This window comes from Psittacula echo, assembly GCF_963264785.1.
Source record: "Psittacula echo genome assembly, chromosome: 16".
NCBI lineage: Eukaryota > Metazoa > Chordata > Aves > Psittaciformes > Psittacidae > Psittacula > Psittacula echo.
The window spans coordinates 5,185,465-5,212,584 of record NC_137752.1 but is presented as its reverse complement, the minus strand read 5'-3'; the positions used below and the strand labels follow the sequence as shown (position 1 = coordinate 5,212,584).

The 27,120-nt window shown below is 56.6% G+C and overlaps 3 protein-coding genes across 3 annotated transcripts in view; 1 reads left to right on the top strand and 2 right to left on the bottom strand.

The window, feature by feature from the left end:
* The window catches only part of ABL1 (ABL proto-oncogene 1, non-receptor tyrosine kinase), a 77,707-nt gene extending 73,280 nt beyond the window's left edge, over positions 1–4,427 (top strand). The window contains exon 11 of the mRNA XM_080630755.1: positions 781–4,427. Coding sequence (XP_080486881.1) covers positions 781–2,480 — 1,700 coding nt within the window. The 3' untranslated portion in view covers positions 2,481–4,427. The remainder of the gene's footprint in view (positions 1–780) is intronic.
* Positions 4,428–9,579: 5,152 nt separating this feature from the next.
* QRFP (pyroglutamylated RFamide peptide) lies at positions 9,580–9,945 on the bottom strand (the record flags this gene model as incomplete). Its single annotated transcript, XM_080630811.1, is given in 2 exon segments — positions 9,580–9,846; positions 9,850–9,945. Coding segments are annotated over 2 exon segments (363 nt in total).
* Positions 9,946–14,346: 4,401 nt separating this feature from the next.
* Positions 14,347–26,781, bottom strand: FIBCD1 (fibrinogen C domain containing 1; the record flags this gene model as incomplete). The annotated part of the gene is made up of 7 exons (XM_080630804.1): positions 14,347–14,606; positions 14,847–15,026; positions 15,310–15,406; positions 19,740–19,876; positions 20,643–20,802; positions 21,565–22,041; positions 26,710–26,781. The coding sequence occupies 7 exons, from the start codon at positions 26,779–26,781 to the stop codon at positions 14,347–14,349; spliced, it is 1,383 nt and encodes a 460-aa protein (XP_080486930.1).
* Between the last annotated feature and the right edge of the window lie 339 nt (positions 26,782–27,120).

Genomic DNA, 27,120 nt, shown 5'->3' with positions numbered 1-27,120 from the left:
TGGGAATGAGACCCCCTGTCAGTCAAATACAGAGACCTTCAGGACTCCATATAAATTTATTATAAACCACTATTCATTTTTAAATACCTCATGTAAGTGAAGAAAGGGTCACCCATCATTTCCTTTTGGAGCACTGCTGCTGGAGGAGGCTGCTATTACCACTTCCTTCCATTATTGCACGAAGCTGGCCATCGTTGTGGTGGTAGGACCTGCAGTGTTCAGCTGTCAAAGGGTGCCATGATTTCTGCCTGTGAAAAAGTTATTTCCATTCCCCAAAGAGGATAACATTAGGAAAAGAGGTTAGGAGTATCAGAATTTAAATGCCCAAGGAGGCTGGGGATGGAGGTGGGTTACAGAGATGTCTCATTAATTCAGATGGTCAGCTACTCGAAAGACAGCAACAGCTCAGGGACTGAAAGTCTCTTAATATTTATCTTCTTCAGTGTGATGTTTAGACAAGTCTCCAGATATGAGGGTGGAAATCTGAACATAAACATTTCGTGTTTGTCTGTCGCTGTTTAAATCAAAAGCCTACAGGGAAAGTAGTTTGGCAGCCAAATCCTGTAGAAGCCACCTTAGAAGTGAATGTATACAGGATTAGGGACCACGTTCAGTGCAAGCTTGAGTGTGGCTGTACTTGCTTTACTCATGGTCTGAAGTTGTCTCTCTTCACAGAACCTGCACCTTTTGGAGGTGCTGCAGTGGTTTGATCCTGGAAGAAAACTGATTGTTGTGGCTCTTGAAGCAACACTCAGTAGGACTCTTTTCTTTGCCTTGCAGATCCTCTGGATCATGAACCTGCTATTTCCCCCTTACTCCCACGGAAGGAGAGGGTGGCCCTGGAGAGCAGTTTGAATGAAGATGAGAGGCTGCTTCCAAAAGACAAGAAGCACAACCTCTTCAGTGCCCTTATCAAGAAGAAGAAGAAGACTGCCCCTACCCCTCCGAAACGGAGCAGTTCCTTCAGAGAGATGGATGGCCACTCGGACCGCAGGGCAGGTGGGGAGGAGGAGTGCAGGGATCCTGGCAATGGAGCTTTCAGTGCACCCGCTGCAGACCCAGCTGACCCCTCCAAGTTCCAGAGCCCAAGCAATGGGGCTGGTGTCACCAACGGGGTTGTCCCTGGGAACTCTGGATTTCTATCTCCCCATTTAGGGAAGAAGTCCAGCACGATGAGCAGCAGTCGAGGGGTGGCTGGTGAAGAGGAGAGTAGTTCCAGCTCCAGCAAGCGTTTCTTAAGGTCCAGCTCAGCCTCTTGTGTGCCCCACGGAGCAAAGGACACAGAGTGGAAATCTGTGACTCTGCCTCGGGATTTGCAGTCCACAGGACGTCAGTTTGATTCCTCTACTTTTGGGGGACACAAAAGTGAGAAGCCAGCGCTGCCTCGGAAGCGGGCAAACGAGACCAAGACTGACATTGCTGTCAGGGGAACAGTGACCCCTCCTCCAAGGCTGCTTAAGAAAAATGAAGAGACCACGGATGATGTGTTCAAAGATGCAGAGTCGAGCCCTGGCTCCAGCCCTCCCTCCCTGACGCCAAAACTTGGCCGTAGGCAACCTGCTGCCCCTCCTTCCTCCAGCGTGCTCCACAAGGATGATGGAGGCAAATCCAGTGCCTTAGGTACCACTGTGATGATGGACCAAGGTTCTGCTGCCAAACCCAACCCTGCTGGGTTCGTGGGTGCTAGCAAGGCTTCCTCTGAGGAGCCACGACTGAGGAGGCTCAAGCAGACCTCGGAGTCAGCAGGGAAGGACAAAGGGAAGTTGTCGAAGCTGAAACCAGCACCTCCACTTCCGCTCTCTTCATCCTCTATCAGCAAGCCTGGGAAGGTTTCTCACAGTCCCAGCCATGAAGCAGCAGCAGAGGTGGTGTCTGGGCCGAAATCCAAACAGTTGACTCAGGTTGGAGAGGCTGCAAGCAGTGATGCTGTCAAGCCAAACCAGTCAGGGGAAGGTGTGAAAAAGCTGGGGATCCCTTCTGTACCAAAGCCACAGTCCTCTACAAAGCTGCTGATGAGCACAGCAACCCCAGCTGCCTCTTCCTCATCAGTACCCTCTGCCCCAGGTGGGGACCAACCGTCATCTACAGCCTTCATCCCTCTCATATCCACCAGGGTCTCGCTGCGAAAGACCCGGCAGCCCCCGGAGAGGATTGCCAGTGGCACCATCACTAAAGGGGTGGTGTTGGAAAGCACTGAGGCCCTGCGGATCGCCATCAGCAAGAACTCTGAACAAATGGCAAGCCACAGCGCTGTCCTGGAAGCTGGCAAGAACCTCTACACCTTCTGCGTGAGCTACGTGGACTCCATTCAGCAGATGAGGAACAAATTTGCCTTTCGGGAGGCCATCAATAAGCTGGAGAACAACCTACGGGAGCTTCAGATCTGCCCAGCAACGGCTGGCAGCGGGCCTGCAGCCACCCAGGACTTTAGCAAACTTCTCAGTTCAGTGAAAGAAATCAGCGACATTGTTCAGAGGTAGCAGAAACCAGGTTAAAAACCAAAATAATAATAATAATAATAACATAAAATCACATTGGGCCAAAGCCAACTGTGGAGAGAGTAACATGTGGAGACTGGCAAAGGACTGTGGGCGTTCAGGTTAGGGCTGTGCGAAAGACACAGACTGTGAATGGATGCCCCAGCTCCAAAGGGCAGGGCTGTGTTCAAGAGGCATTTTCCACCCTCTTAACTCAGATTCCCTGTGTTTCATATACTTGTAATCGTCTTATCTGTGGAGTTCTTGCCTTGTGGACTACAAGTCTAAATGCTGATGTCACACCATGCCTTTTTAGTAATATTTTATTGTTCTGGACAGACCATTAGGACTGAAGCCAGACTGATGGACACTGAGATGCCATCCTCCTCAGGAGGAACTTCCTAATGCATTTTCATCCCTTCCCTCTGCCCCACTGTACACAAGGATGAGTGTTTGAATAGCAATATACCCACTGTGTTACTTGGGAGAGTTGCAACACGTGTGCCTGGCCCGAGTCTGACATATACCTGGCATTAATGCAACAGCTTTGGTGCTCGGGAGGGAAGGGGGGAAATGGTTGATATAAGGAGAGTTTTAATGACAGAGTGCTACAAGTGATGTTTGCTCAGATTCTCCCTGGGATTCCACCTGATGCCCTTCGTGTTTTGTTTTCATTAATTTCTTAATGCTGTTGAGATGAATTGCTTGGGTTCAAAATGTTGCAGGCAGCACTCGCTAATGTAGTGGCGCAGGAGCCTGTTTGTGGATCTCCCTTGGCAGTGAAAAGAGACCATAGAAGGTCTGAAGAAGGATGTGCTGTCGCACTCTTGTGATACCAAGTGTTAACCAGGCTGGTGTTTGGGGTGGAGGGTTGCAGAGACCGGGGAGCAAAAGGATGGTGCTGAGCTCCCTGATGGTGCATTGCTCCCTGAAGGACCGGAGGGTTGCAGCAGGGGAGGTGGCTCAGGATGAGTTCAGAGACACCACTGTGCCTCTAGCACTGGTTTCAGCTGAGCTCGTGCATCATGGATGGGTGAGAACTGCTGCTTCTCTCATTGAATTTCCAGCTCTTTGTTCTGCCAGGGGAGGTGAGACCCGGCTGCTGCCCTCCCGTAGAGACCTGTCCTTTGAGGGGCCCTGGTGCCTCCCTGCCTGTGCTAATGAAGATGCCAGTACTTTGGGGTTAAAACCATCACTACCCTCATGCTGGTGTGGTTCCATCCAGCATCAAACAAGGATCTGTGAAGACTGCAGATGCTTCTCTTAGGTGCATCTCCCAAGGAAACTGCCACAAAATGCTGACAGCAGGACTCCTGGGCTTCCTTTCCAAGGTCCTGTGACCTTCCCAACTAATGCAACATGAGTGGGAACTAACTGTGACTTGGGACAATGGTGAAAGAACAAGGTTTAGGGCTATTAACAGTGCAATTTAACTCCTCTTAACAGTTGCAAAAATGAGGAAAAACGTTTTCCATGTTCCTGTTCCCCTGTAACTCTTGTGACCCCTCTTGTGTATCTTAAACACTAATTGCCTTCAATTGTATTTTATGCTGTTTTCTTTGGGACTGTTTTTGTATATGATTTCTAGTAGTTCACTCGTGTGTTCACACCATTTCTCACCCTCACAAACAGCCATGACTTAACACATGACAAATGTTCAAAGGAAAATACACACTTCTGCCACAGGCTGCCTTGAAAAATGGAAGGAGAAAAACCCCAACCCAAGCCCTGGACTCTTTCCTGGAGGTACTGTTTTTACTTTGATAACATATTGTGCCACTATATTATACATTTGTATCTCGTTATTACACACTTTTGTAGACTTGTCTTTTTTACAGTGTGTAAATAGCTCTGTCCTTCGTCTCTGTGATACCTAAGGGGGCTGTTTCCCCTTGAATTTGGTCCAGTACAGATTGTTTCTGTACACGACTTTCAATTCTTCCTTTTCTTCTCTCTCTTTCATTGTTTTGATTTATTTTTTATTCCAGTCTCTCTTGCGTAGTATATTTAAAAATAAATCAATGTTGAGGAAAACCTGTGTTTGTCTGTTGGAAGCCTCTTCTAACCCTGGTACCTCCCCTTAGACTCTGTCCAAAACCAGCTTCCCTGTGTAGGTGGTCAGAGCCAGACAGCAGCATCTTTCCATGTCCTTTTTGATCTGGCTCTGAAAAGTCAAGAGAGAAACAAGATGCACAGAATAAAGATTGCATCATCATCTCTTTTGAATCACTTTGTTGTTGTTTTCCATGAGATTTAAATCAGAGATTTGACTTTAAACTTTTCATCATAAATTGTTATAACAGACTGGTTTGGGTCGGAAAATACTTAAAGCTCCTTCAGTTCCAACCCCCTACCATGGGCAGGGACACCTTCCACTAGAGCAGGTTGCTCCAGGCTCCATCCAGCCTGGCCTTGAACACTGCGAGGAATGGGGCTGTTCATCTTCCTGATAACTGTTTGTGTTCCACAATTCAGCTGCTGTTGTATTTTCCTCTTCTGCTATAAAATGATCTGTGGTTCCTTTCCTCAGACAGTTCTGGCTGCTCCCTCCCTCATTTCTGGTTGTCCACGCTTAGTTCCTGTTTTCACATCACCTTCAGCCTTTCCAGCAGATCTTGAGGGAGGGACATATCCAGGTACTAAGCAGGCTCTAAAATGAGGTACTGCCTTGATTAACAAAGATGCGAAAGATTAAAAAAGGATGAGAAGGCAGCAAGGGCAGATGGTGAATGGTGTGCCCGAGGTCCTGCAGTTACTCAATGATGTTTTAGGGTTATAGCCTTGCTTGTTTGATTTCTAATCCCCTCAATAAGACAGCCCTGGCACAGGGAACTGCTCGCTCGTTGATGGGAACAAGGCTCATTGGAAACCGGGTCTTGCTTGTGACAGCAATTGCATTGAGCCACTTCTAAATGAGCCTGGAGAAGATAGAAAGAGGAGCGGGAGGATGCTGTTGGCAATTATAAACGCAGTAAATGGCCTGCACTCAGCAAGGCTCAGGCTGCCTCTCAGCAACGTGGTATCTGGTGATCTCCATGCAGAGCTACAAGGGGTTCCTGGTGGTTTTGTGACTGTGATCCTGGTAAAGAACAATGTCCAGGCTGCTCTTTACATGCATCTGTAGTGTAAAGCCTTGAATAGTTGTGGGCTGAGGGAAGACGAAGCTTAACCTGCCCCTAAATACAATTGCTCCCTATGATCTCCATCTCGGCGTGCTCAGGGACCAGACCATGGTTCCATGGGAAGGCAGAGGCCGGTTGATGTAGCTGGGGAAAGCCCCGGATCTGCAAGTGTTGGGAGTGGGATTAAAGGCTAAATTTAGCTGAGTACAGTAGGAGTTGATTTAACAGATCAATGCATTTAACAGTTTGATTGCTCCAATTTTCAAGGCTATTGAGCTTAAAAGTGAGAGTGTTCTGGAGGAAAAATAGCTGTCGTCGTGTTTTTGTTTTGGTTTTTCATGTCTTTGAAATTACAATGTTCACTCTTTCAAGTTTTCCTTTAATGTCACCCTGCCTTTTGTTGAGAATTTGCTTGTCACAAGATGTAAAGTGTGGTCAGTGTTTTATGCTCACGCTTTCTCTCAAAAGGAGAAGAAAGTTATTAAGGATGGGCTGGTGTCGCATGGAGATGCTGCTGGACCAGTGTGCTGCCTGCCCCAGGGATGATTGGGGGTCAACTGACAGCCTCTTCCTTCCCTAACATTAATCATTTCATGGTTGAAAAGAGAGGAAAATAGACCTAAAGGCTGTGTCACCCTTGACGAGGTGGTTCCAGGTGTCACGCTGGCATCTCAAAGCACGTGGCTCCTGGTCTAAGCGTGAGCTCTGGCTTGGGTGGGTTGCTGAGAATGATGCTTCTGGATAAACCGCCTTCTCTGATCAGTTCTGATGCCTTGGTAGTGCTGTTGGTGCCCTAAAGCTGTGGGTTAGGGCCAGCCCTGCAAGTCATTTGACTGTTTAGGCAAGGCTCAAACCTGTCACCCTGAAGTGCTGCTTGGTGTTTCATCCAGCTCAACAGAAAGCTTACCTGTGTCCCAGGCTACACTGAAGTGCTTCCCCAGCAATCACCCCCCTGTTGAAGGCTGTGTTTGTCCAAACATCCAGTGTGCTGATAGAGGTCCTACCCCTGCTCCCAAAGCTGCAGTGCTGAATGACCCAGTTATGATGCATTAACCACTTCATGAGTCCCATGGATGTGATTAAATCGTGCTCTTTCTCTACAGAGGATCCACTTGGGTTTCTGAGGTTTGCTGCTCCTATTGTATGAGTGTGTGTAGTGCTGCAGGACTGCTTGGGATGGGGAGCAGCCTGTGGGAATGGAGCAGATGAGTGGAGATAGGGCCAGGGGAAGGACCAAGGTTGTACTCTGGTCAGGGAAGGACAACAGAGTGTTTTATAGAGGGTCCCAGCAGTGGTGGTGATGGCACCAAGTGTCTGCATCGATCCTTGCTTGGCTGAACCCACTGGCCATGTGTAGAAGCATCCAGTGCTACCTGGTGCTGTCCCTTTGTGGGCTGTTTGCATGACAGTGGCCTTGCCCTGCCTTGTCCACGCTCTGCTGTCTGTGTGACCATGTCACAACGAATCTAGCTCCTTCAATGTGCAGGTGGGTTCTGAGCTCTCCGCTCAAAGGTGTTGGGGGCCTGGGTGTCCCCTGGGGAGCTGCCCCACAAAGGGACCTGAGAGGGGAGGAACTGGGAAGGGGTGCGTGTTCCCATGGGAGCTCTCCATGTCCAGCATGCAGGGATGGGCTTTCCAGCCTCCTGGGGGTCACTCCTCATGTGTTCCCCCTCTCCCTCCTCCCAGACAACACCCCCAGGCTCCAGGCAGTTATTTTCCATTCACTTTTACGTTCTCCTCCACCAAGCCCCAATGACCAAGGAGCAACAGTGAAGAGCCTGGAGTGCTGCCTGTTCCCATCAGCCATCCCAAGGAGTGCCCCTTTCCTCCCCATGGGTAAAGAGGGTGATGGCACCATCCCTGTGGCATTCCTATGCCCATTGAGGAGCCCTGGAGTGCCTGGGCTGAGTCCAGCTCTGTTCCAGATACCAGGTAAGGGCTGTGGGAAGCTCTGGCTTTTACTTGTAAATAAGTTACCCAGAGGGTGGTTGTGCTTCAGTCAGGGCCTCATTATGTGTATGGTTTTATCCCGCTGCTCTGACCCTATTCCTCCCCTGGACTTAAGAGCAGGAGCTCAGGCATCCCCTCCGGGCCCCACCATCACCCAGCAGGTTTCCTTTCCCTTCCCACAGCACACGGTGCCACTTTTCCCTGCAGCGATCCATCACGGCAAAGCCAGGGATTTACCGGCCTTCGCTAACCCAGTGTTGCTCCAGAGCTCTTTGCCCTCCCTCCCCTCCCCAACTCCAGCGCAGGGTAAAATTGATCAGTGCGTGTTTATCGATGGTTTGAATGCTCAAAAGAAAGGAGGGAAAAAAGAGATGTTGCCATAGAAACATCGATAAAGCTCCTGTCTCCGCTGCGCCTGTGTCCCCTGCACCCACAGCCTTTGGTGGGAGCCATGAGGGAGCAGGGTTAGGATTGGGGTGCCCAGGGTGGGTTCAGCCCCCCCAAGTGCCACTGGGTTTGTTGGTCGCTGCTGTGGTCCCCGTGGTGCGAGGTGCAGCAGGGATGCAGGGGAAGGGAAATGCCCTTCCTCTCATCACAGCCAGCACCATCCTCATGCAAAGACCAAACCCTGATCACCTCTATCCCTGGACTCCCTCCCATTCCACACCCATGGGGCTGTGACCCACACGTAGTTCCCTTCACCAGCCCCTGCCTCCATCACTCCTCCCTACACCTGGTGTTTTCTTGCAGGTTCCAGCTTGCATCCATTCCCCCTTCGGTCCCACATCGCTCCCACTGTGAGAGCAGCTCGCCCTGGCCTGGCAGTGCTGTATTAAGTGATCTGTCTGCTGATGGATTTTGTAATGCATGTCTTGGAGCCTGATTTCCACCCCCACCCCCCAACCAAGTCCTGACACAGTCTTTGATTTTGAGGGTGCAATTTAGCTCTTGCAAATCATTGCCCTGCTTCATTTCTGTGCCTGCAATGAAGTATTAGCAGTCGTTTGGTGTCTAACTTGCTGTTAGTGCCTGCAAGCCAGGTAGTTAGACCTCTGATTACTAATATCTCTTGCCTGCAGTGGCAGGCACAAAAGCAAATGTCGTCATTGGCATTGGCAGAGCTAAATCTGCCCAGAGGAGGAGAAGGCTGAAGATGAAGCTTGTCCTGTACTGGATTTTGGGGCTTGCAAGTCCCCGAGCTGCACCATTGGCAGCGGAGGGGACTGGAGAGCAGGAAGACACCGAGCACCCGTTTGTGGTCGTGGGTAGGTGCAGGGGTCCTTGTTTCAGGTCCTCTGCACCCAAGTTACTGCAGGGATTACAGCAGGAATAGGTGGTGATGAGGCCAGGAAGGGTGAGTGCTGGGTGATGTGACAAGGACACTGAAGGGCAGTCATCACCCCCTCACCCTGGTCCCTCTGCCAGCACCCGGGGATGGGTCCTGGGGCCGGGCAGTGGGGCTGCAGCAGGACTGGGGATGCGGGAGCAGATTTCTGTGCTCACTGCAGGGGTTTCCAAGGACAGGATTTTCTCAGCCCACCGGTTCGCACGCAGGAGCTCCTGTAAGCGGCATCTTGACACTAAGCAGAATTAGCTGCCAGAGGGACTTTTCCTTAGCAGGCAGGAGAGCAGCAACGCTACAGCTCTATGGAGAGCTCTGAGGGTCCTGCTCCTTCCCGACAGCCCTGTACCACAGATACTGGCACCACCAGGACACCACCAGCACTGCTGTAACCCTTCAGCCCCTCTGGCCATGCCGCTCTGCCTGTCCTGGTGCAGCATCCCTGTGCCCCAGCCAAGGCTACGTGTGACAGGGGTTTCTTCTTAAGGCACCCTCCTCCTCTTCTATTGCACTGGCTTCGGACGGGGACAGGAGAGCTGGAGCAGGGCTGCAAGCGGAGCAAACACTCTGTTCCCCTTCCCCAAGCAGCAAACCCCCCCCACCCTTTTGTCCCAGGAAACCCAAATGAGACGGAAGGGAAGGACGGGACTGGGTGACCCGCAGGAGGCGGGAGGTCGAGTCCAGGCGCTCATCTCCCGAAGCGGAAGGTGAAGCCCCCTTTGCTCCTGCTGTAGCCGTTGAGCTCCGTGGCCAGGTTCCCCAGCGCTGCGCTGCTCTTCTCGCCGGCCCGGAGCTCGGAGCCGCGCTGCCGGCCTGCCCGCCGCCCGGCCCCTTCCTCTCCGTAGCCCCGCAGCCCCCGGGCGATGCTCAGCTCCTCGCTCCGCCGCCGCTCCGCTCCTGCCCTCCAGGGCCCCGCGTCCTCGGCCGCCGCTCTCCCGCTGGGACCGAGCAGGGTTCATTCCCCCGGGGGTCCCGGCTCCTGCGGCTGGCTCGAGGGGAAGCAGGTCCCCAGGCTCAGGAGGAAGAGGCAGGACAGCGAGAAGGGGGCTCTCATCTGGAGGAAGGGCAGACATCAGTAACCACAGAGCATCTTCAGGCAGCGGCCAAAGCCTTGGCTGGCGCATGTACCTATCCCACACCCCAGCAAGAAAACCCCTCCAGCAGCCACTGCTCCTCTACACCAGCACCCAGTTGAAGCAAGGATGCTGGCATTAGGATCTGAGCCTCCTTTGCATCTCCCCCCTGCCTCCTTCAGACCTCTTCCCATCCATCTGTATCAGCTCCCTGCTGCGACTCCCCTGGTTCACAGCCAGGATGGGGCTGGCTGAGCCGGGCTATTACCACTCAGGCTGATGGGCTTCTGAGCTGCTCATTCCTCTTAGAAGCACTGCAGGGAGGACTTAAGTGCATTCACCTGAGCCAGCCTCATCCTCCCTGTGTGCAGGTCCTACCTGCAATGCCTACCTAATGTGAGAGCCGGAGGAAGGTGCTCGACATCCCTCTGCTTTATGGGGCTTGGAGGTGCTGAGCAGCACGGCATGGAGCGATGCTGCACTGGGATGACCTTGAGCACAGGCAGGGCTGCTCTGCTGCCCCTTCCTCCTCCCGCAGGTCTCAGTGAGGGGATATGGGGGTTTTAATTATTATTATTATTATTACTTTTTGCTGGAGATTTTGCCTTAAAAGTCACTGCAGGTGATGGGGACACTGCAGGGTGTCTGCCTTATGCTGATGGAAGGATGCTGTGGGTGCTCCTCGCTCCTGTGCTGGGCCCAGCTGAGCCCAAGACCCTGTTCCCCCCTTCCCAGCAACTTCTCTGCCCCTGGGCTTTGCTGTGGGGTGCTCCCTGCCTCCTTCACACCTTCTGCCTGCAACAATTATTTTGTCTTTCTCTAGGTTAGCCTTTGAAGGTCTATAATTTGAAAGTATAGGCTGTAAATTGATAGCTAATTCTAAGCAGGAACATGATGATCCAAGCGGCGTCTGCCTGCTCCCTATTAGAATCCCTTGTGTAGTCTATGAATGACTAGGTATTCCTGCAGTACACAGTTAAGGTGATCCAATAAAGTCAAATAATCATTAATTGCTGCGCTGTTAAAAACATTCCCATGATCTGTTCATCTGCCTTTCTGCGCTCTCCCTCTTCTCACCCAGCTGCCCATCATGGACCCAAATCCCTGGGTGCACCCAGAGCAGGGAGCAAGCAATCAGTGCTGCTGAGTCCCATCCCATCGGTGGTACCCGTGAGTGTCCAGACCATTGCCCCTCGCTGCCTCCCACCAGCCTTTGCCTCCTGCACTGCCCAGCAAGGTAAGGATGCAAAGCACAGACAGACATAGGCAGACACTCACCTCTCTGCCTCGGGCAATGCCCCAGCACTGCTGCACCGGCCCTGCTCCGTGCCCAGACTGAGCTGCTCAGCCCGCGCTGCTGGCCATTAAATACCCGCTGGTGCTAATGGCTGTGTCACCCCTTAGTGCGTGGCCCTGATGAGGAGGGGGACAGGGGGACAGGCTGGTGGAGCTGCCACAATGGGAGCACGGCACTGCCACTAATTAGAGCACCTCCCTCGTTTGCTGTCTTATTTAGAGGAGAGGCTGCTTGTGCTGTGCTGGGGCTGGAGTGAAGGCACTGGCAACTGGTGGGGATGCTGGTGGGAGGGAGGGTTTTGTCTGGGGATACCAGCATCCTCCATCCCCTTGTCTGGTGCATACCGGCCAGATGTGTGTGCGAGTGTGGCGGGTGCACAGCACTAACAGAGAACCCTGAACCCTCAAACCTGCTTAGGGCCTGGCCCTACACAGACAAGCCCCAGTGCTCCCACCCTCCTTGGCCAGTGCATGCAGCCATCAGTGCTAAAGTGTGGTCCCCGATGCTGGCACCTTCCAGCATCACCCAGGATGCCTCCACTGCCCCATCCCTGCCCTGCTGGGTCTCCCCAGCCCTTCCCAGCAGCACACAGAGGGGTTTTGGCAGGCCAAGCCCACAACGGGATGGTCCCTGGATGCCATGTGTGAGCCCAGTGTCACCAGCAGCATGGTGGGAGCTGCAGTAACCCGGTGCTGTTCCCTTTGCCATCACCACAATGGGCTCCTCCATGGGCACAGCTGCCAAAACACCAACTAACGATGAGTTCCTTTTATTAAGGAGTTTAGAAAGTCCACATGTACAGCGTTGGACACCACTCACACATGACCTAGACTTCACAGCACTGCTACACACCACGACCTGGCCCAGGGCTCCATCAGAACGTGTGTGGCCAGGTCCTGGACCACCCCCCTCCCAAGCCATCCCTCCCCGGGGCAGTGTCACCACGGATGGGTTTAGCCTAATCCAGGGCTGCAGTGCTCGGGAATAATCCTGGGAAATCCAGCATCTTGGCATGGATGAAATACCTCTCGTGCAAGTCAAAACAGGGTCAGGAGGGAGTCCTGGGTGACAGGGGCAGGTACACAAGGGTGTGCTACCGACAAGCTGCACGTACAGCATCCTGCATCCCCTCCCTGGCACTGAAAACTACTGGTGGAGGGGGCCAGGGAAGGGATGAGCCTTCCCACTCAGACACGTGGCTCCGTGTGCTGCCTTGTCCTGAAGGTGAGCACTAGGAAACCCGGCTACTGCTCATCCGTGGAAACTGATGGACAGAAAGCAAAGATGGGTGTTCTGCTCCCTGCCTGCGCACAGCCCATTCCAAAGGGGTCCTGAGGGGCACAGGGAGATCCTTGGAAGCTGTTGGGGGCTCCTGCTCTTGTGCTGGCTGGGAAATGCCACTCCTGAGCATCCCCAAATCCCATGGTTTGAGCATCCAGCCCCTGGGCAGGGATGGAGCCGGTGGAGCTGGTGCCTGTGCTCGGAGCTCGTCCTTGTCTAAAGGCTCAGAGGAGCATCTTTGGCAGAGGGGGAGCTGCGGTGATCCCGAATACATCACTGGTCCCTGTTTTCCTGCCGGGACAGACAGACAGGGACTCGCCCAGCGAGGGGAAGGGGCTTGTGCAGCACAGGATCCAAGGTGGGGAAGGCTTAAAAGAAAGGAGAAGCACGCAGGGAAGATGAGCCTTTGATCTCCCTGTGCCTTAAGCTGCCCTGGAAACAGGGATGGTGGGAGCTTTCCTCCTGTCCTTGGGCAGTCTGTCTGTCTGATGGTGTCCCTTGGGGACAGGGCAGGGGTTCTGCTCCCCATTGCTGCTGTAGTACAAGCAGAAAAGCATGGCAGGGTCCTGGCTGTCCCCCTCCCCGCTCTGTTCCCATAGAGCCCTCTCAGGCCGGGTTGCTTTGGGGTCAGTTTTTGGACATAATCCCCCATTTGAGTCTTTGCAGGGAGGCAAAGGCAGAACGGAGCCCCACACCTTGTAGCAGCTCCTCCTTGGGTTGGCTGGTGAGAAGCATCCTTCGCCTGTGCCTGGTTATCAGGGCCCTGCAGATGCTAAGCCCCACTTGGGGCTTCTTTTTGCAAAGCCTTAAAGGGATTTGAAGAAATGAAAGGCTTTGAATATCTGCAGGTGCTGAGCCAGAGCATGGCTCATCCTGGGCGGAAACGAATGCAGATCCCCAGGCTGGGAGCGAGCAGAGCTTGGGATGTGCTGTCCCGAGCCAAGGGTTTTGGGAAAGGTCGCAGCTTTTGGATGGTGAAAGCCCAAAGTGAATCCAAGTGGGTCTGGTTGGGAGGGAAGAGCAGCAAAATGCAGTGGAGCCGTGCCGGGAGCCTTCCTCTCCTCCTCCTCCTCCTCGCTGTGCTCCCTGTTTCAAGCTCTGCTAAAACAGCTCCATGATGCTCAGTGCTGGGTCCTTGCAGCACCAGGCCAGGGGTGATGGGGACTGAGGAGTTTGTCCCTTTGTAGCTGCATCCTCTTGCAGGAGGGAGGTGAAGGGTTTAGAGACCAGAGAAGGAATCACTGCCACAGTCTGGTGCCGGCACAGGCTGCAGCACAGCCGAGCCCTCCCCATCCCAGTAGCACCATGGGGTGAGCTGGGACCATGGAGCAGCAGTTTAGTCCTGTGGGCTCTGTGGGGCTCAGGGCTCCACACACTGAGTGTCCCCCAGTCCCTGTTCAGCTCAGTGAGGCCACTGCTGGGTGTCTGTGCCCAAAGTAGAGATGAATGGAGGTATCCCATCTGCCCAGGCTGCTGCACCCCTGCTCCCTCCCTCCTTCTCTTCCTTGCTGGGTACCGCTTCCCAAATCGCTGCATCCCACAGCCCTCTCTGCCATGGGCACCAGCCGTGGGTCACACTCTGTCCAGGACACCCAGTTTGGCTGCAGGAGAGCTGTGGCAATAGGAAGGAAAGGTCCGGTGATGTCCATGGGTGCCTCGGGGCTAAGGACACCCTCAGTGGTGCTCCCAGGTGCATCTGGAAGATGAGTCAGCCCTTAGGGAGCATGGGGAGGGTGGGAGATGGGGGAATGGGGCTGTGGGGTGGTGGGGAAGGGCACAGGGTGAGGGGTCTCATGCCATCCACCTAATTCTCCTCCCGGACAGGCCGGATCTTCATCTCGGTGAACTTGAGGGAGTACTGCCAGCCGGTCCAGGAGGACCACTCGATGCCGTCGGCGTAGGAGCTGTGGTGGCCCTTGAGGTACTGCCCGTTGAGGTTGGAGGTGTGGCAGTTGCGGTACCACCAGGCGCCGTGGTAGAAAGCTGCGCAGTTGTTCTCCGAGTGGTCGTTGTCCAGGTCCTTGGTGGTGAACTTCATCCCATTGTGCTTCAGGAAGGAGTCACCTGCCCCGGGGAAAAGGGAGCCGTGATGGGCCCTTCCTACCCCTCACCTTGCCTTTGGGTAAGCTCCTTGCCCTATGGAGCTCCCCTGGTCACCCAGTGGGGCTCCTTCAGTGATGCACAAGGCACTTGGGGTCACCCACCCTGCAAACACCCCTCTCCTGCCTCCAGCTCCCTGTGCCTGCAGGGATGCAGCACTGGAGGAGGATGCTGACACCCCACCATGGGCTATGGGGTCCCTACCTGCTGTCCCCGAGTAGTCAGCGATGGAGATGGGGTACCCGTCCTCCTCGGGGTCGACAGAGAAGAGCCCCACGCCGAAGCTGCCGTAGTGGGCGAAGGCGGTGCCGTTGTCGAAGTCCTCCAGGTCGATGCGGAGCTCGTAGCTGCCCTGCACTGTCAGCATGTGGATGCGCTTCAGCCCTGCGGCGGAGGCAGAGGGTGAGTGTGAGGACCCCACTGGGGATGGAGCCCATACACAGGGTGTGTGGTGGGACATGGAGCGATTCCCATCCTCCAGCCCTTGCTCTGCTATTGCTGCATGGCCAAGGGCATGGGTTGTGATTGCAGGCAACAGCCCCATCACTTCCCTGCCCCTGTGCATCCCCCCCTGCCTCCCGAGGCATCACTCCCAGGATGGTCTCAGCGTCCATTCCCTTGCATAGGGGACCCCAGGCTTGCCAGCGGCGCTGCCCGCCCCACGCACCTAACCAGTGCTCCCCCGTCAGCTTCCCGAAGCCATCCCGGTAGGCTTCCCAGCCACGGAAGAAGTTCACGGAGCCGTCCTCCCGCCGCTGGAACACCTGGGGAAACACACAGGGCATCAGTCATGGGGCTGCTCCGAGCCCGCGCACCCCAAGCTCCCCACCGTGGTGCAGGTTAAACCCCTTCAACTCAGGGATTACACAGAGATGCGGGTGTGCAGGTCCCCAGGGGGATGCTGGATCATTATGTGCCAGCTCCCAGGGATGGGTGAGTTGGGTCAAAGCCCTTCTCTGGATCCTCTGCTTGGAAATGGGAGCAGAGCTTGGGAAAGCCATGGTGTGCTCCTGCAGGAAGGTGGCCAGTGCCCATGGGCAGACCCCTGAGGCTCAGCACGTCTTTCCTCCTCCCTTTTTCCTCTCCCGTTGCTCATCGGCATGTCATGCCCTGTGTGTTTCATCCCCTTTCATCCATAGTTTTGGGTTTGAGTTATTGACATTGATCGAGAAAATGCTGTTCTGTGTCCAACCATTTGAACTTAATTAAGCCTCCAGCCCTGGATTAATTGCATTAAACTTGGCCGAGCCAGCCTGCCCGACTGCCACCAAGCGCTGCGTTCCCATGGCCACAGCAGTGATTTGGGAACAGCCATCCCATGTGCTGGCATCTTGGTTTTAAGTCTGGGCTGTGCTGCTGAGCCCATTCACCCTGATCCCAGCATCCCAGGCTCAGGCAATGCTACCCAGTCCTTTTGCCGGCCAGGAAACGCCATGCTTTGCTGTGCCATGGGGATGCTCCTGGCTGCTCCTACCCTCTTGCACAGGCAGGGTTTCATCCCAGAATGCAAAGGAGACTCAGCTTGTGTTTGCCCTGTACAATGGGCATTTTGGGGGCTGCAGATGCCCTGCTCTGGCGCGCTTCTCGACACGGCTCTGATCCTGCTGTACTTACCTTCTAGAATTAGAGCCTTAATTTTTATCCCTGCATTGAGCACTTGAGAAGCTGTGGTTAAGCCTATTTAAAGGGGCTTTCTTGAGGCTTGCTGGGAAGGGGGATGGTGCTGGATGGGGCCCTGAAGCTGATTTTCCCTGGCTCCAGTGCTGCCATGCAGGGAAGGAAGCAGAAGCGGCACCGATCTCCCTCCTAATCGGCTTTGACCCGCGGTTGTAAATAGGCCAATTGCTGAGCAGTGCCCAGGGACGTGCCCATGGCTGAGCCTTTGGCATGCTCAGGAATCACCCCAGGCATTGGAGCAGCCCTTGGTGCCTCACTGCCCACCAAGATCAGCCCCGAGGGGCTTGAAACCAGGCTGGGAGGTTGCTGGAGGTGCTGTGTCCTCCTGAGTCTCCTGCTCCATCGTCATCATCTCTTGTGCTTCACTCCTGCATCCGCCGGGGATGTGGGAGCTGCCTCCCAGCACCGGGATGCTGTGAGCACCGGTGACCACAGGCTCGCAGCCCTGCCTCGCTGCTCTGCTCCTCCTCATCAAATATGCATCACCTTCCTCTTAAGCAAAAAGGATTTCCTTCACTTCTTTAAAGGCAAAGCTAAAATATTTATCTCCCCCGCTCTCTGCCTCCCCCGGTCGCTCTGAGCTCACAGGGCAGGGACAGGCTCCTGCAAAGGTGCCAACCCAGAAAATGGGTTAAAAACAGAGGAAAGTGGGAGCACCAGCCGCTGCCTGCCATGGTGTTAGCAGTGAGGGAGGACTCTGCTCCTTCTCCTCACAGCCCCCTGATGCCAGCTCCCACCAAACCCCATCAGGCTCAAGTCACAGCCACAGCCTGGGGAGATGCTCGACCCTCACTTTTCTGACACCTCAGTGCTCAAGCTCCTGGTTTCCAGCAGCCACAGCATGGACCCCATAGCCTCAGCCCTGTGGTGTTCCCTGGAGCCCCCATCCCCAGGGAGGGACCATCTTCGGGTTCAGCAATGGACACCACAACCTCGGAGCATCACAGGAGCCAGACCCTGGGAAGTGCCAACCCCGTGTCACAGCCTATGAACACTGTGACCGGCAGCGCTGTCCCCCCGGCAAAAGTGTCTTGTCCCCATTCATGGTGACACATAAATCCTATCCTTTGGGAACAGCACACATCACCCCAGGCTGCTCTCACCCCCTGCCTTTGGCTCAGCCCAGCCTGAGTGTAAATGCATCAGTGTCTGCTCAAACCCCCAGCCTGCTCCAGGACCCTCCAGCAGGATGGGTGCAGCCATCCCCACCAGCAGCCTCAGTGTGACAGGTGCCCATGAAGCTGGAAGCTGTCACTTAACATTACCACAGCCCTCATCCTGCTGGCACAGCCTTTTCTTACGCATCCTTCAGCTTTCCCACCGTGGACAATGATGCTGAGGTGGCCAGAGCCATCACAGCATAGTTGCTTATGGAGCCGAGATGCTGATCCCAGCTCCAGCAGGGCAGTGATGGAGGCTCAGGAGCACCATGAGATGCATGGAATGTTTGCAAAGACTTCCAAAGACAACAGCATGTGAAGAGGCAACTTTTTCGGGCCTCCAGGATGCTGAGCCTCCCCTAGCCCTCCATCACCCTGTCATTACTTTAATAACATGCCAGAGGTGAGTGTCAAAGTGGGAAGTCGGGGTCAGGATGAGCAATTACATGGCTGCATTCTGGTGCTGCTGCCACGCTTGGCTCAGCTGCAGTTGAAGTCAGTGCTGAGCACAGGATGTGGATGCTGCTGTTGTCACTGAACCAGACTGTCCAAGGCTGGATGTGGCCACACTGTGAAGCAGAAGCGATGGTCCAGCGGGTGCTGTGCCTTGCTCAGCCTTCCCAACAAAGAGGAATGACCAAGGATCTCAGGCAAGCGAAGGGGGTGACACTAGAGATGAGGCAATAGGGACAGGATGGTCCTGAGCAGCAACCCCGTCCAGATTTCTCCCCAGGAGGCCATCAGGGCAGCTCCTGTCCTGCTCCCCGAGGTCCCTAAGCTGTCCATGCAGGCTAAAGCTGAGCTCAGCAGCTCCCAAGCTCCCGAGTCAAAATTGATTCAGCTGCTGCCACCGCTTCCATCCACCCACCCACATGCAAATCAGCCCAAATGTCAGGAGTGAGCGCTCCAGAGGAGGAGGAGGAGGGAGATTTCCCAGGCTCTGCACTGCCACGGCTCACCTGGAGCTCTGGAGAGCCCCAAGCACCACCCTGCACCCCCAGCCCCATGGGACGTGGCCGAGACACCCCCTGCGCCCCAAGGGACTGCAGGTACGTTTAGGACCCTGTGCTGCAGAGCAACCCCATGAAACGGGAACGGGAGCCTGGGGCGAGCATCCTCAGCGCTGCTCTGGATGTGCCCATCTCCGGAGCGCCGAGATCCGGCACCTGGCTCGGCTCCTTGGCAGCGCTGTGCCCGCCCCGCTGACAGAGCCCACGGCGTTGCTGGTGTCAAATCCTTCCCTTCGTCCCCTTCCCAGCCCAGCCGGAGCCCTCCCGCCTGCAGCAGCTTTAAATAAGCCTCTGAGTGCCTCGCTAATCACCTTGGGCTGCTCTTGAGGCGGTGCTTGAGCTCGGCTGCGGCTGCCGGAGGCTGTGCTCGGGGCTTGTAACGACCCTTCCCACCCTGGGGAGCCAAAGGGAGTCCCCCCTTTTCCCCCTGTGAGCCCCCCAGGAGCTGGTTCCCCGCTGTGCCTCAGTTTCCCCACTGGTACAAGCTGTGCATGACTGCCCGCAGGGGTGGGCACTGAGGTCGGAGGCTCATCAGCCCCTCGAGGGCAGGGGGGTAAGCTCTGTCCTGGCCCTGCTCAAAGCTTCTTATGGGAATCAGATCGTGGGGATTTGTTTCCTAGAGCACCCAGATGGAGGGGTGCTGGCTGCTGGGCTCACCCAGCCTGGCCTTAGGGAGAGGCTGCTGCCCACTGAGCCCCTGCCACCTCCCTGGGGCACCCTGCTCGCTGCCTCTATGGGGACATTGCAGCAAAGCAAATAGGACAGGGCAATGAATGAGTGAATGAGCACAGTGTGGGAAGCACCCCGGGCACCCCTGCATTAGACAAGGCAAAGTGTACCGGGTCTGGGGTCTGTCCTGGTCCCAGCTTACCATGACAACAAGGACAGGGCAAAGCACAGCCACAAGTCCCATGGTGCCAGGCTCACCAAGGATGAACTCCAGCCATGGCATCCAGCTCCCTGCCTTAAATCACCCTCCATTTCCAGCTGCCCAGACCCAAGGCAAAGCCACTGTGCTCCGGCTGGAAGCTCTGGGCAGTGCTGCCGATGCTGCTGGCGCAGGTAACATGGGCAAGCCCATTTGCTCACTTCCCTATGGGACCCGGCACCCCATGCACAGCCAGACCCCATTAATATTTATCCCCCAATCCCAGTGACACATTCAAGTGCCAAGAGTGACATCTCCCACTCCCGCATCCCATGGCCAGCAGTGGCATCACGCTGGCATCCCCAGCATGGCAGCAGCTCACCGTCCAGCCACCCCCGTCGGTTGTCATGTCACAGTAGACCTGGAAACCGGAGGGATAGTGCGTGGGGAAGATGGAGTAAATCCCATCCTCTTGCTGTCCGTTCACATAGATGTCAAAGCAGTCTCGGGGCCGGGAGCCTGCAGGGTAGCATTGGGATGGGGTGGGACAAGAGGAAGGCTGGTTAATTAGTGATCTAATTTGATGTCTTGCCATTTCTTTCAGGCTCTCAACCTTGCTGCCAGCTCTAGTTGGCTGCTTGGTGCTGCCTTGCTCTTTCCCTCCTTTCTCCTCTGATGCTCAAGGCAAGTGGTGCTCAGGGGGATGCAGCCACCATGGGGACCTCTCCGGGCAGCCAGGACTGACTCTGTGTCCCTGCGTGATGGTAAAGGCAGGCAGGGACCCAGCTGGGGATGAGGGAGCTGATGCCTGGAGGTAGCTGCAGGCAGAGTGGGCACTTGCTCACAGCCCCAGGACAGTCTTACTCAGCTTCATCTCAACCAAATGATGAAGAATGTGGCTGTTTATTCTGAGTCCCGTGCAGCGCTGCCCTCTGTGCCCGAATGAAGGTGAATGGTTGCTTCTTGCTCTGCTTTTACCCCTTTTACTCTGCTTTCTGACAGCTGCATCCGTAGGGAGAGCAAGGAGGTCTGCAAGGGAATGAAGTGGGTTTTGTGCTGGCTTGGCAGGCTGGTTTGTGGACAAGTGCAGGTTGCACAGTGAGAAACGCCCATTCTAGGACACAAGTTTCCATCTCCCTTCTGCTCCATCTCCCCCCTCACCTTGCCAACCCCTCTGCTCTATTAAACCCCTTCTCTGGCTGGTTTCCCCCACCTCACACAGTGTTCTCCCTCCCTTTCACTAAGGCAGAGACCTGCAAGAGGGACCGATGAGGACCCATCTCACCATTGGAGCAGCCCCGGGGCCGCGCTCCCCTGGCCGGTGCTCGCTGCAGGTCAGCTTTGAGCCGGGGCCGGGCTCCACCTCGCTCCTTCTGCAGCGTGTCGAGGACGTCGCTGACGGAGCTCACCAGCCGAGCCATGTTGGTCTGGCTCTCCGAGAGCAGCTGTGGGCAGGGGGGGGCAAAGAACTGCGGTTAAATCCCTTCCACACCGCAGCCCCTTCACCACCTGCAGTGAGGATGCTCTGCCTGCTCCCATGGCCAGGCTATGACAGGAATGCTCCCTGCCAGGCTATGGGCACATGAGCACCCAGTGGGGACATAAAAGCCACAGCAGATCCCATATGGCATCTCCAATGCTTTTTGGCTGGGGGTCAGGGTCCAGATAGCTCCTATTTGCCACCCAAACTTGGGGGCATTGGTGACGCCCGTGGGATAAAGAGCATCTCTGGGCAAGGGATGGGATCATGGAGGCGGCAGGAATAGCCGTGTCCTGAGACAGCCGCCAGCTCTCTGCCATCCCCTGAGGTGACCCGGGCTGGGTGAGTGACATGGGGTGGCTGTGTCAGAGCAGCAGGATGGGGAGTGAAGTGAAGCAGCGGGATTGAGCAGCTCTGGATGGAGGGAGATGAGCACCCAGGGATGCCCCTGGCATACCCAGGTAAGTGTTTCAACACAGCCAATACACTGGAAAATGATAGGGATTCTAAATAAGGGGGTCTGATTGCTGCATGAACAACCTTTGGGATGGTCCTGTGCTGTGTCCTGCTCTGCTCAGAGCTGGGCAATTCCCAAGCACCCACCTTAAACCTCAGTTCATCTCCCCTGGATACCATGGGCAAGGGATGCAAGCAGCCATGTCCCTTGGGACATCGGGACATGGGGGCCCCCAAGGAGCACCCTGCATCACTCCCAGCCCCAGCTCACCTGGATGAGCCTGCCCTGCTCTCCCTGCAGGGTGCTGAGCTCCTGCCCCATGGCGCTGTGCCCCTTCTTGAGGCCGTCGCAGTCAGCACGCAGCTGCACGGCGTGTGTCAGCAGCTTGGCCACCTCATCCGCCACCGTGACCAGCAGAGCCTTCTGCTGGCTCTTGCTGGCCTTGGCCTCGGCATCGTGGTCGGTGACGGCGCGCAGCAGGGAGCTCTGCAGCCCCTCCAGGCGCCCGAAGGTGCCCGCTGCGTCGGGGCAGTTGGGGTCGATGAAGATGTTGATGCGGGAGCTGTCGGCTTTCTCGATGGTGACCAGCGCGTTGGCTTCCTCGGGGTTGGTGCTGATGACCGGCGGGGACTCGGTGACGGGTGTGTGGTAGTGGTTCATGAAGAGGATGGCCCCCGTCACCGTCACGGCCAGGAGGACGGCCACCGAGAGCAGGACCGTGCACAGGATGTACCCGCAGCTCATCCTCTGCGGACAGACACGGACACCATCGGCACCCATCCCGCTCCCCTTCATCCCAGAGGTGAGCTCAAACCCTCACAGGCTTTGGGGGGGTCCAGCAATGAGGGAGGTGATGTTGGACACGGGGGTGATGGCAGAGGAGGGGACCCCGGGGAGACAGAGACCACGGTGCTCAGTGGACAAAGCAGCTGAACCTGCCTGAAGCTGGAGATATGAAATAATGAGAGCAGCCACTGGTGTGTGTTATTTAAGGAGGTGATGCTCCAGTGGAGGTGCAGTGCAGGGATCCCCACTGGCCTGGGCACAAAAATGGGGAGAAAAAGGGAAAACACCCCCTGTGTCCCCCAGAGCAATGACCAGAGGGATAGCAAGGAGGAGAGGGAAGGGCAGGGGCTGAACCAAGAGAAGGCTGCAGGTAGATGATGGGGACATGGCACACAGAGCATCGCGGGGACCTGCTCTGTGCAGGGCCACACATCCCAGTCCCCCTTGTGCCCTCTCTGCCTGCTGGAGGGGAGCAGAGCTGCTCACAAAGCCCTCAGACCTGTTCCAGAGCCTCTGGTGATGGGGAGTTGCTATAGAAAAGGTCTCTGATCCCCTCAAAGCCCCTCTGGCAGCCCTCAGGGACCCGTTGGTGCAGCCCATGGGAGCTGCTCCATGCACACTGAGCCTTTTCTCCTTGCAGTGTGAAGCGCTGCCATCAACGAGAGGGAGCGAGCTGCCTCCTAACCCCATCAGCCCCTGTCCTCCCCGCCAGCTCCCCTTCTCATTACACCTGCAGGACAGAGGCTGTGATTTTCCCCTGACCCCGGCCACGGCTGTCACAAGGCATTGCAGGGCTGCCAGAACGCTGCAGATTCCGAGAGACAAAGCCTGCTTTCCCCAGAAACGAGGGGAAAATTGCTGCATCTGCAAAGATTTCCCAGGCCCTGTCCCCTCCTGTGCACATCTATCTGGAGTGACACCTTCCTTCAAGCACCCTTCAATTCATGCACGCTCCCGCAACCATTTGCATTAAGGTGACCCCCAGCTGCAGTGGGGCTGTCTGACCAAGGGCCTGCGGTCCATGCGTGTCCCACCAGCCCCAGAGGATGCTCCGGGTGTTTCCTCTAGCCCATAGAGTGAGGCTGGAGATGCAAATGACGCTGGGTTGAATGTGAAGCTACCCTGCAGGGACCTTGCAATGGGGCAGCCCTAGGCTCAGCCCCTTGGTGTGCATTAAAAGATGTCAAAGGCAATGAAGGGAGCTTTTGGCGAGCAACACGTGGAGGAGTTTGCCCTGTGATTGTGGATATGGAGCCCTGGCCTGGGGGCATGAGGGGCAGCCAGGAGCAGCAGGATGGTGGCAGACAAAGGTGCCTGTCACTGACAATCTCACATGGACAGCAGGGACCTGGGCTCAATCCAGCCCCTCAGAACCCTGCAAGCATAGAACTGATAGGAGGGACCAGAGACCAACATTGGGTGGTTTGGGATCTGGAGGGTGAGATGTCCCTGTGGCTGTCCTGCCTATCACAGCACCTATCACAGCAGCTCTGCATCCTCGCATCCCTCACTCTGCCGCTCCCCACCATATTGATGTTCTCAGCTCAAATTGTGCCTGCTGGGACACACAGATGGGCTGCGATGACCGAGGGAACCATCTGAGCATCAAGGGTTTCAGGAGCAGAGCCATGCACTGCTGATGCTCATTTCCTGCAGCAACACAAACCCCAGACGGGCTTTAACACACTGAAACCCTGCAGCTGTATCCAGCTGTTTTCCAGCCTTCAAGCCCCAGCATCACTGCCCTCCCACTGGCACTGGGAACTGGGGAAGGAAGCGGGGACCGATCCCCTTGGCAAGTGGCCCCCTCTGCTTGCCACCACCAGATCCCACGCGGCGGCAGCTTTATGAGTCCCACAGCATCCTGCTGGCAGGTTGTGTTACCTGGCAACCTGCAGTGGGGAGAGGAGGGAAACGCTCCACCAGCGGCACCAGCAATGCTCTGAAGTGGGGTGCGGGTCCCTTCAATCCCCCCAGCTCCCAGCATGGGGCTCTGCAGATGCCTCTGCTGCACGCTCCTGCCCCAGCATGGACACAGCCCTGGTGACTCCAGGGTCTTTGCTGCCAGTGCCATGGCCTCAGGCTGCTGGATCTTCCTGGCAGGACTTTCAGACAGCTGCAGGACATTGCCCTGCCCCTGGTTATTGATGTCCCCTTGGGGATACCCATCAGGCTGGAGGTCCCAATGTCTCCACATCACCCCTTCCTAAGGAGAGCAGAAGCTGTGAGACCAGGAGGTGCTCAAGTAGAGCAGAGCTTCACTTGCAAACCTGCTCTGGAGCTTGGGAAGGAGCCTCAGGCAGGAACCAAGGCACCCTTGTACCCCTGGTGTGAAGCTGTGCCATGACCTGCACTGATTTAGGTTTAGCTCAATGCTTGGCCACCCATGGGACAAGGTCCTTGGTGCCCCAGTCACCCTGCATGAGCAGCCTGCCCTGCACCCTGGGGCTGTGGGTCCCCAATGCCCATCATGCCCCCCAAGCGTCCCCTAGGCGAGTGCCCGTGCTGGGTGTGGGAGACAGCAGCTCCAGCGCATGCAGCCTGTGGGGAGGGAAGGAAAGGAGCCAAATTGTCCCCCGGGACAGCGAGAGCAGCGCTGGAGATGGGCTGGTCCCTGGGGAGCACGGATGGAGAGAGGTGGCAGGAGAGGCTGAGCTCTGCCGTGGGAGATGCTCCTCGAGGAGGAGGTGCCCTTTGCTCCTGCCAAAGCTGCTGCTCTTCGCCAGCTCGCCAGGCAAGCTCTGTGCTGTGGGATGGTAGCAGTGATCACAGGCACCCCTGGGTGCTCTGCTCACCGAGCCATGTTATGAACCAGGACCCCTGCGCCGTGCTTCTGGGGTGGGTGAACGCTGAGGTTTGCGTTGCCAGGGCTCAGCTGCTGTGGTAAACTTTAGTCCAGGTACCCCCACATTACTGCCGGGGTGCCCCCAGCTCCTAAGCAGCCCCAGGACAGCCAGGGCCAGCCCCTGGACCCCCCAACCCATTGCTCACTCTAGAGCTGCTCCAACAGCTCATTGCACATCCCAGCCACTCACTGCTCTGCTGCCCATCCCTCTCCATCCTCCTGCATGCCCAGCTCTGCTGCTGCTCAGCTTTGTGCAGGGCTGCAGCTCCCTTTCTGCTCACCCTGGGGCTGTAGCCCCTGTACCCTGCTGCTCCCCACATCCTCCTGGAGCCTAATGCTGCACTTCCCTGTCTCCCTGCAGGCACAGAGGCAGATGAACTGCATCCCGCTCCCGTTACCTGCTCTCCTCCGTTATCCAAAGCCTGCCTGCCACTGCTCCTACAGCACGCCGTGCCTTGCAGCTCGGGGAGAGGAAGAAGGGGAGAGGAAGAAGAGGAGAGGGCTGGTGATCACACCAAGCTGGCTCCGTGGGTGAGCACGCAGGTGGGATGGGATGGGATGGGTTTTCGCCAGAGCTTACAGGAGCTGGAAGACCGGCTGTGCAGCAAACTCTGTCCCTCCTTTGCAAGCCTCTGCCTGAACCACTGCTCCGTACTGTGTTGTCCAGCCCCATATGGGTGTTGGGGCTGAATCCATCCTATCCAGCTCATCCTTGGAGCCAAGGGGGGACACAGAGCGGGTTGGATAGCAGCTCCAGCAGGACGCCACTGCTTGGAGCCCTGTGTGGAGGGGCTGCGTGCCAGGAAGGGGAGAGGAGAGTAAGGTTCCTCTCTGGGGTCTGGGCTTCTGGTGCCTCTCAGGGTTGGCAGCCTCTCTCCAGCGAGGCAAGGGAGCCCTTTGCCATGGATGAGCTGAGTGGGGAGGAGAGGGCTCAGAGGAGGGTGTGCAGAAGGGAGAAGTCAGGCAGAAGTCCCTTTCCTGCATCGCCGCAGGTGGAAGGAGGACGGGAAGTGGCAGACCTGGGAGTGAGGGTGTCTCACGGCTGCTCACCCCATCCTCACCCAGCATCGGGGCGCAGAGCAGCGGCGGACGCTGCCCTCTTCAGCTCCTTCCCTTGACCCACAGATTCCATTGCTTTCCCCCAGCTCTTCCCAGGCACTATTGCCCATGCTCCACACTCCTTCCCTTCCCATCACGCAGCTTTATCCCTCCGCTCCCCTACCTGCTCGCAGCCCCTCGCTGGCTGGAGGCCGGGCAGATGGCCGCTACCTGCACGCTGGGCTGGAGGCGCTGGACACGTGCGGCCGGTTGTGAGAACAGGCTCCGGCACGTGTGCGGCACCACGGGCTCTGCCACCGCTTCACCGCACCCCACCAAAACACCAAAACCCGGCGCGGGGGGTCCTGGAGGTTAAGGCAAGGCCAGAAGCAGCTGAGAGACCCCGAAGCAAGAAGGATGCTTCTGGCTGCAGCAGGGAGCTGAGATGCCAAATCCCTTTTACAGGGTTATTTAAGCAGTTTAAAGCGTCGCAGGCGTGTGTGGCTGCCCCCGAGTGTCACCCGCCACCCGGCAGAGAGGCTGGAGGGTGGGGGGACACTGGGTGCGGATAAATGAACTCGGTAACTGGGGATGGGGGTGAGGGGAGGCAGCTCGGGGGCTCCGCACGGCGGGTACCGCACCGGGCTGCACCGGGAGAGAACCTCGATGGGGAGAACCGAGGAATGGAGAGGGGATAAAATGCGGTGGGACCCCCGGGCTCCCCCCGCCGCTCCCCGCCCTGTTACCTGCGATTTCTCCTGCTGCCCATCCTCAAGTTGCGAGGCTCCTCCCATGGTTTTCCAGCGCTCGTTCCCCATCGCGTTGCCAACTTCCAGCACAAGTGCTCAGAACCCCCCCGGACCCCTTCAGACCCCCGTCCCCGGCAGCGCAGCCCCCGGCCCGGCTGGCCGCGGCGGGAGGACGGGCGGCGGCGGCGGAGGAGGAGGAAGAGGAGGAGGGAGGAAGAGGAGGGAGGGAGGACACGGGCAGGAACACGGGGGTGGATCTTCCCTCCCCGCCCGCCCCGCTCCCCCCCCGGGGCTCCCCCAGCCCTACTCAGGGGACGCCGCCCGGCGATGCCCCGGGGGCTCCCCCGGTTCCTCCCCCAACCCCGGTCGCTCCGGAATCATTCCGGATCCGAGCCCCTCGCTCTGCCC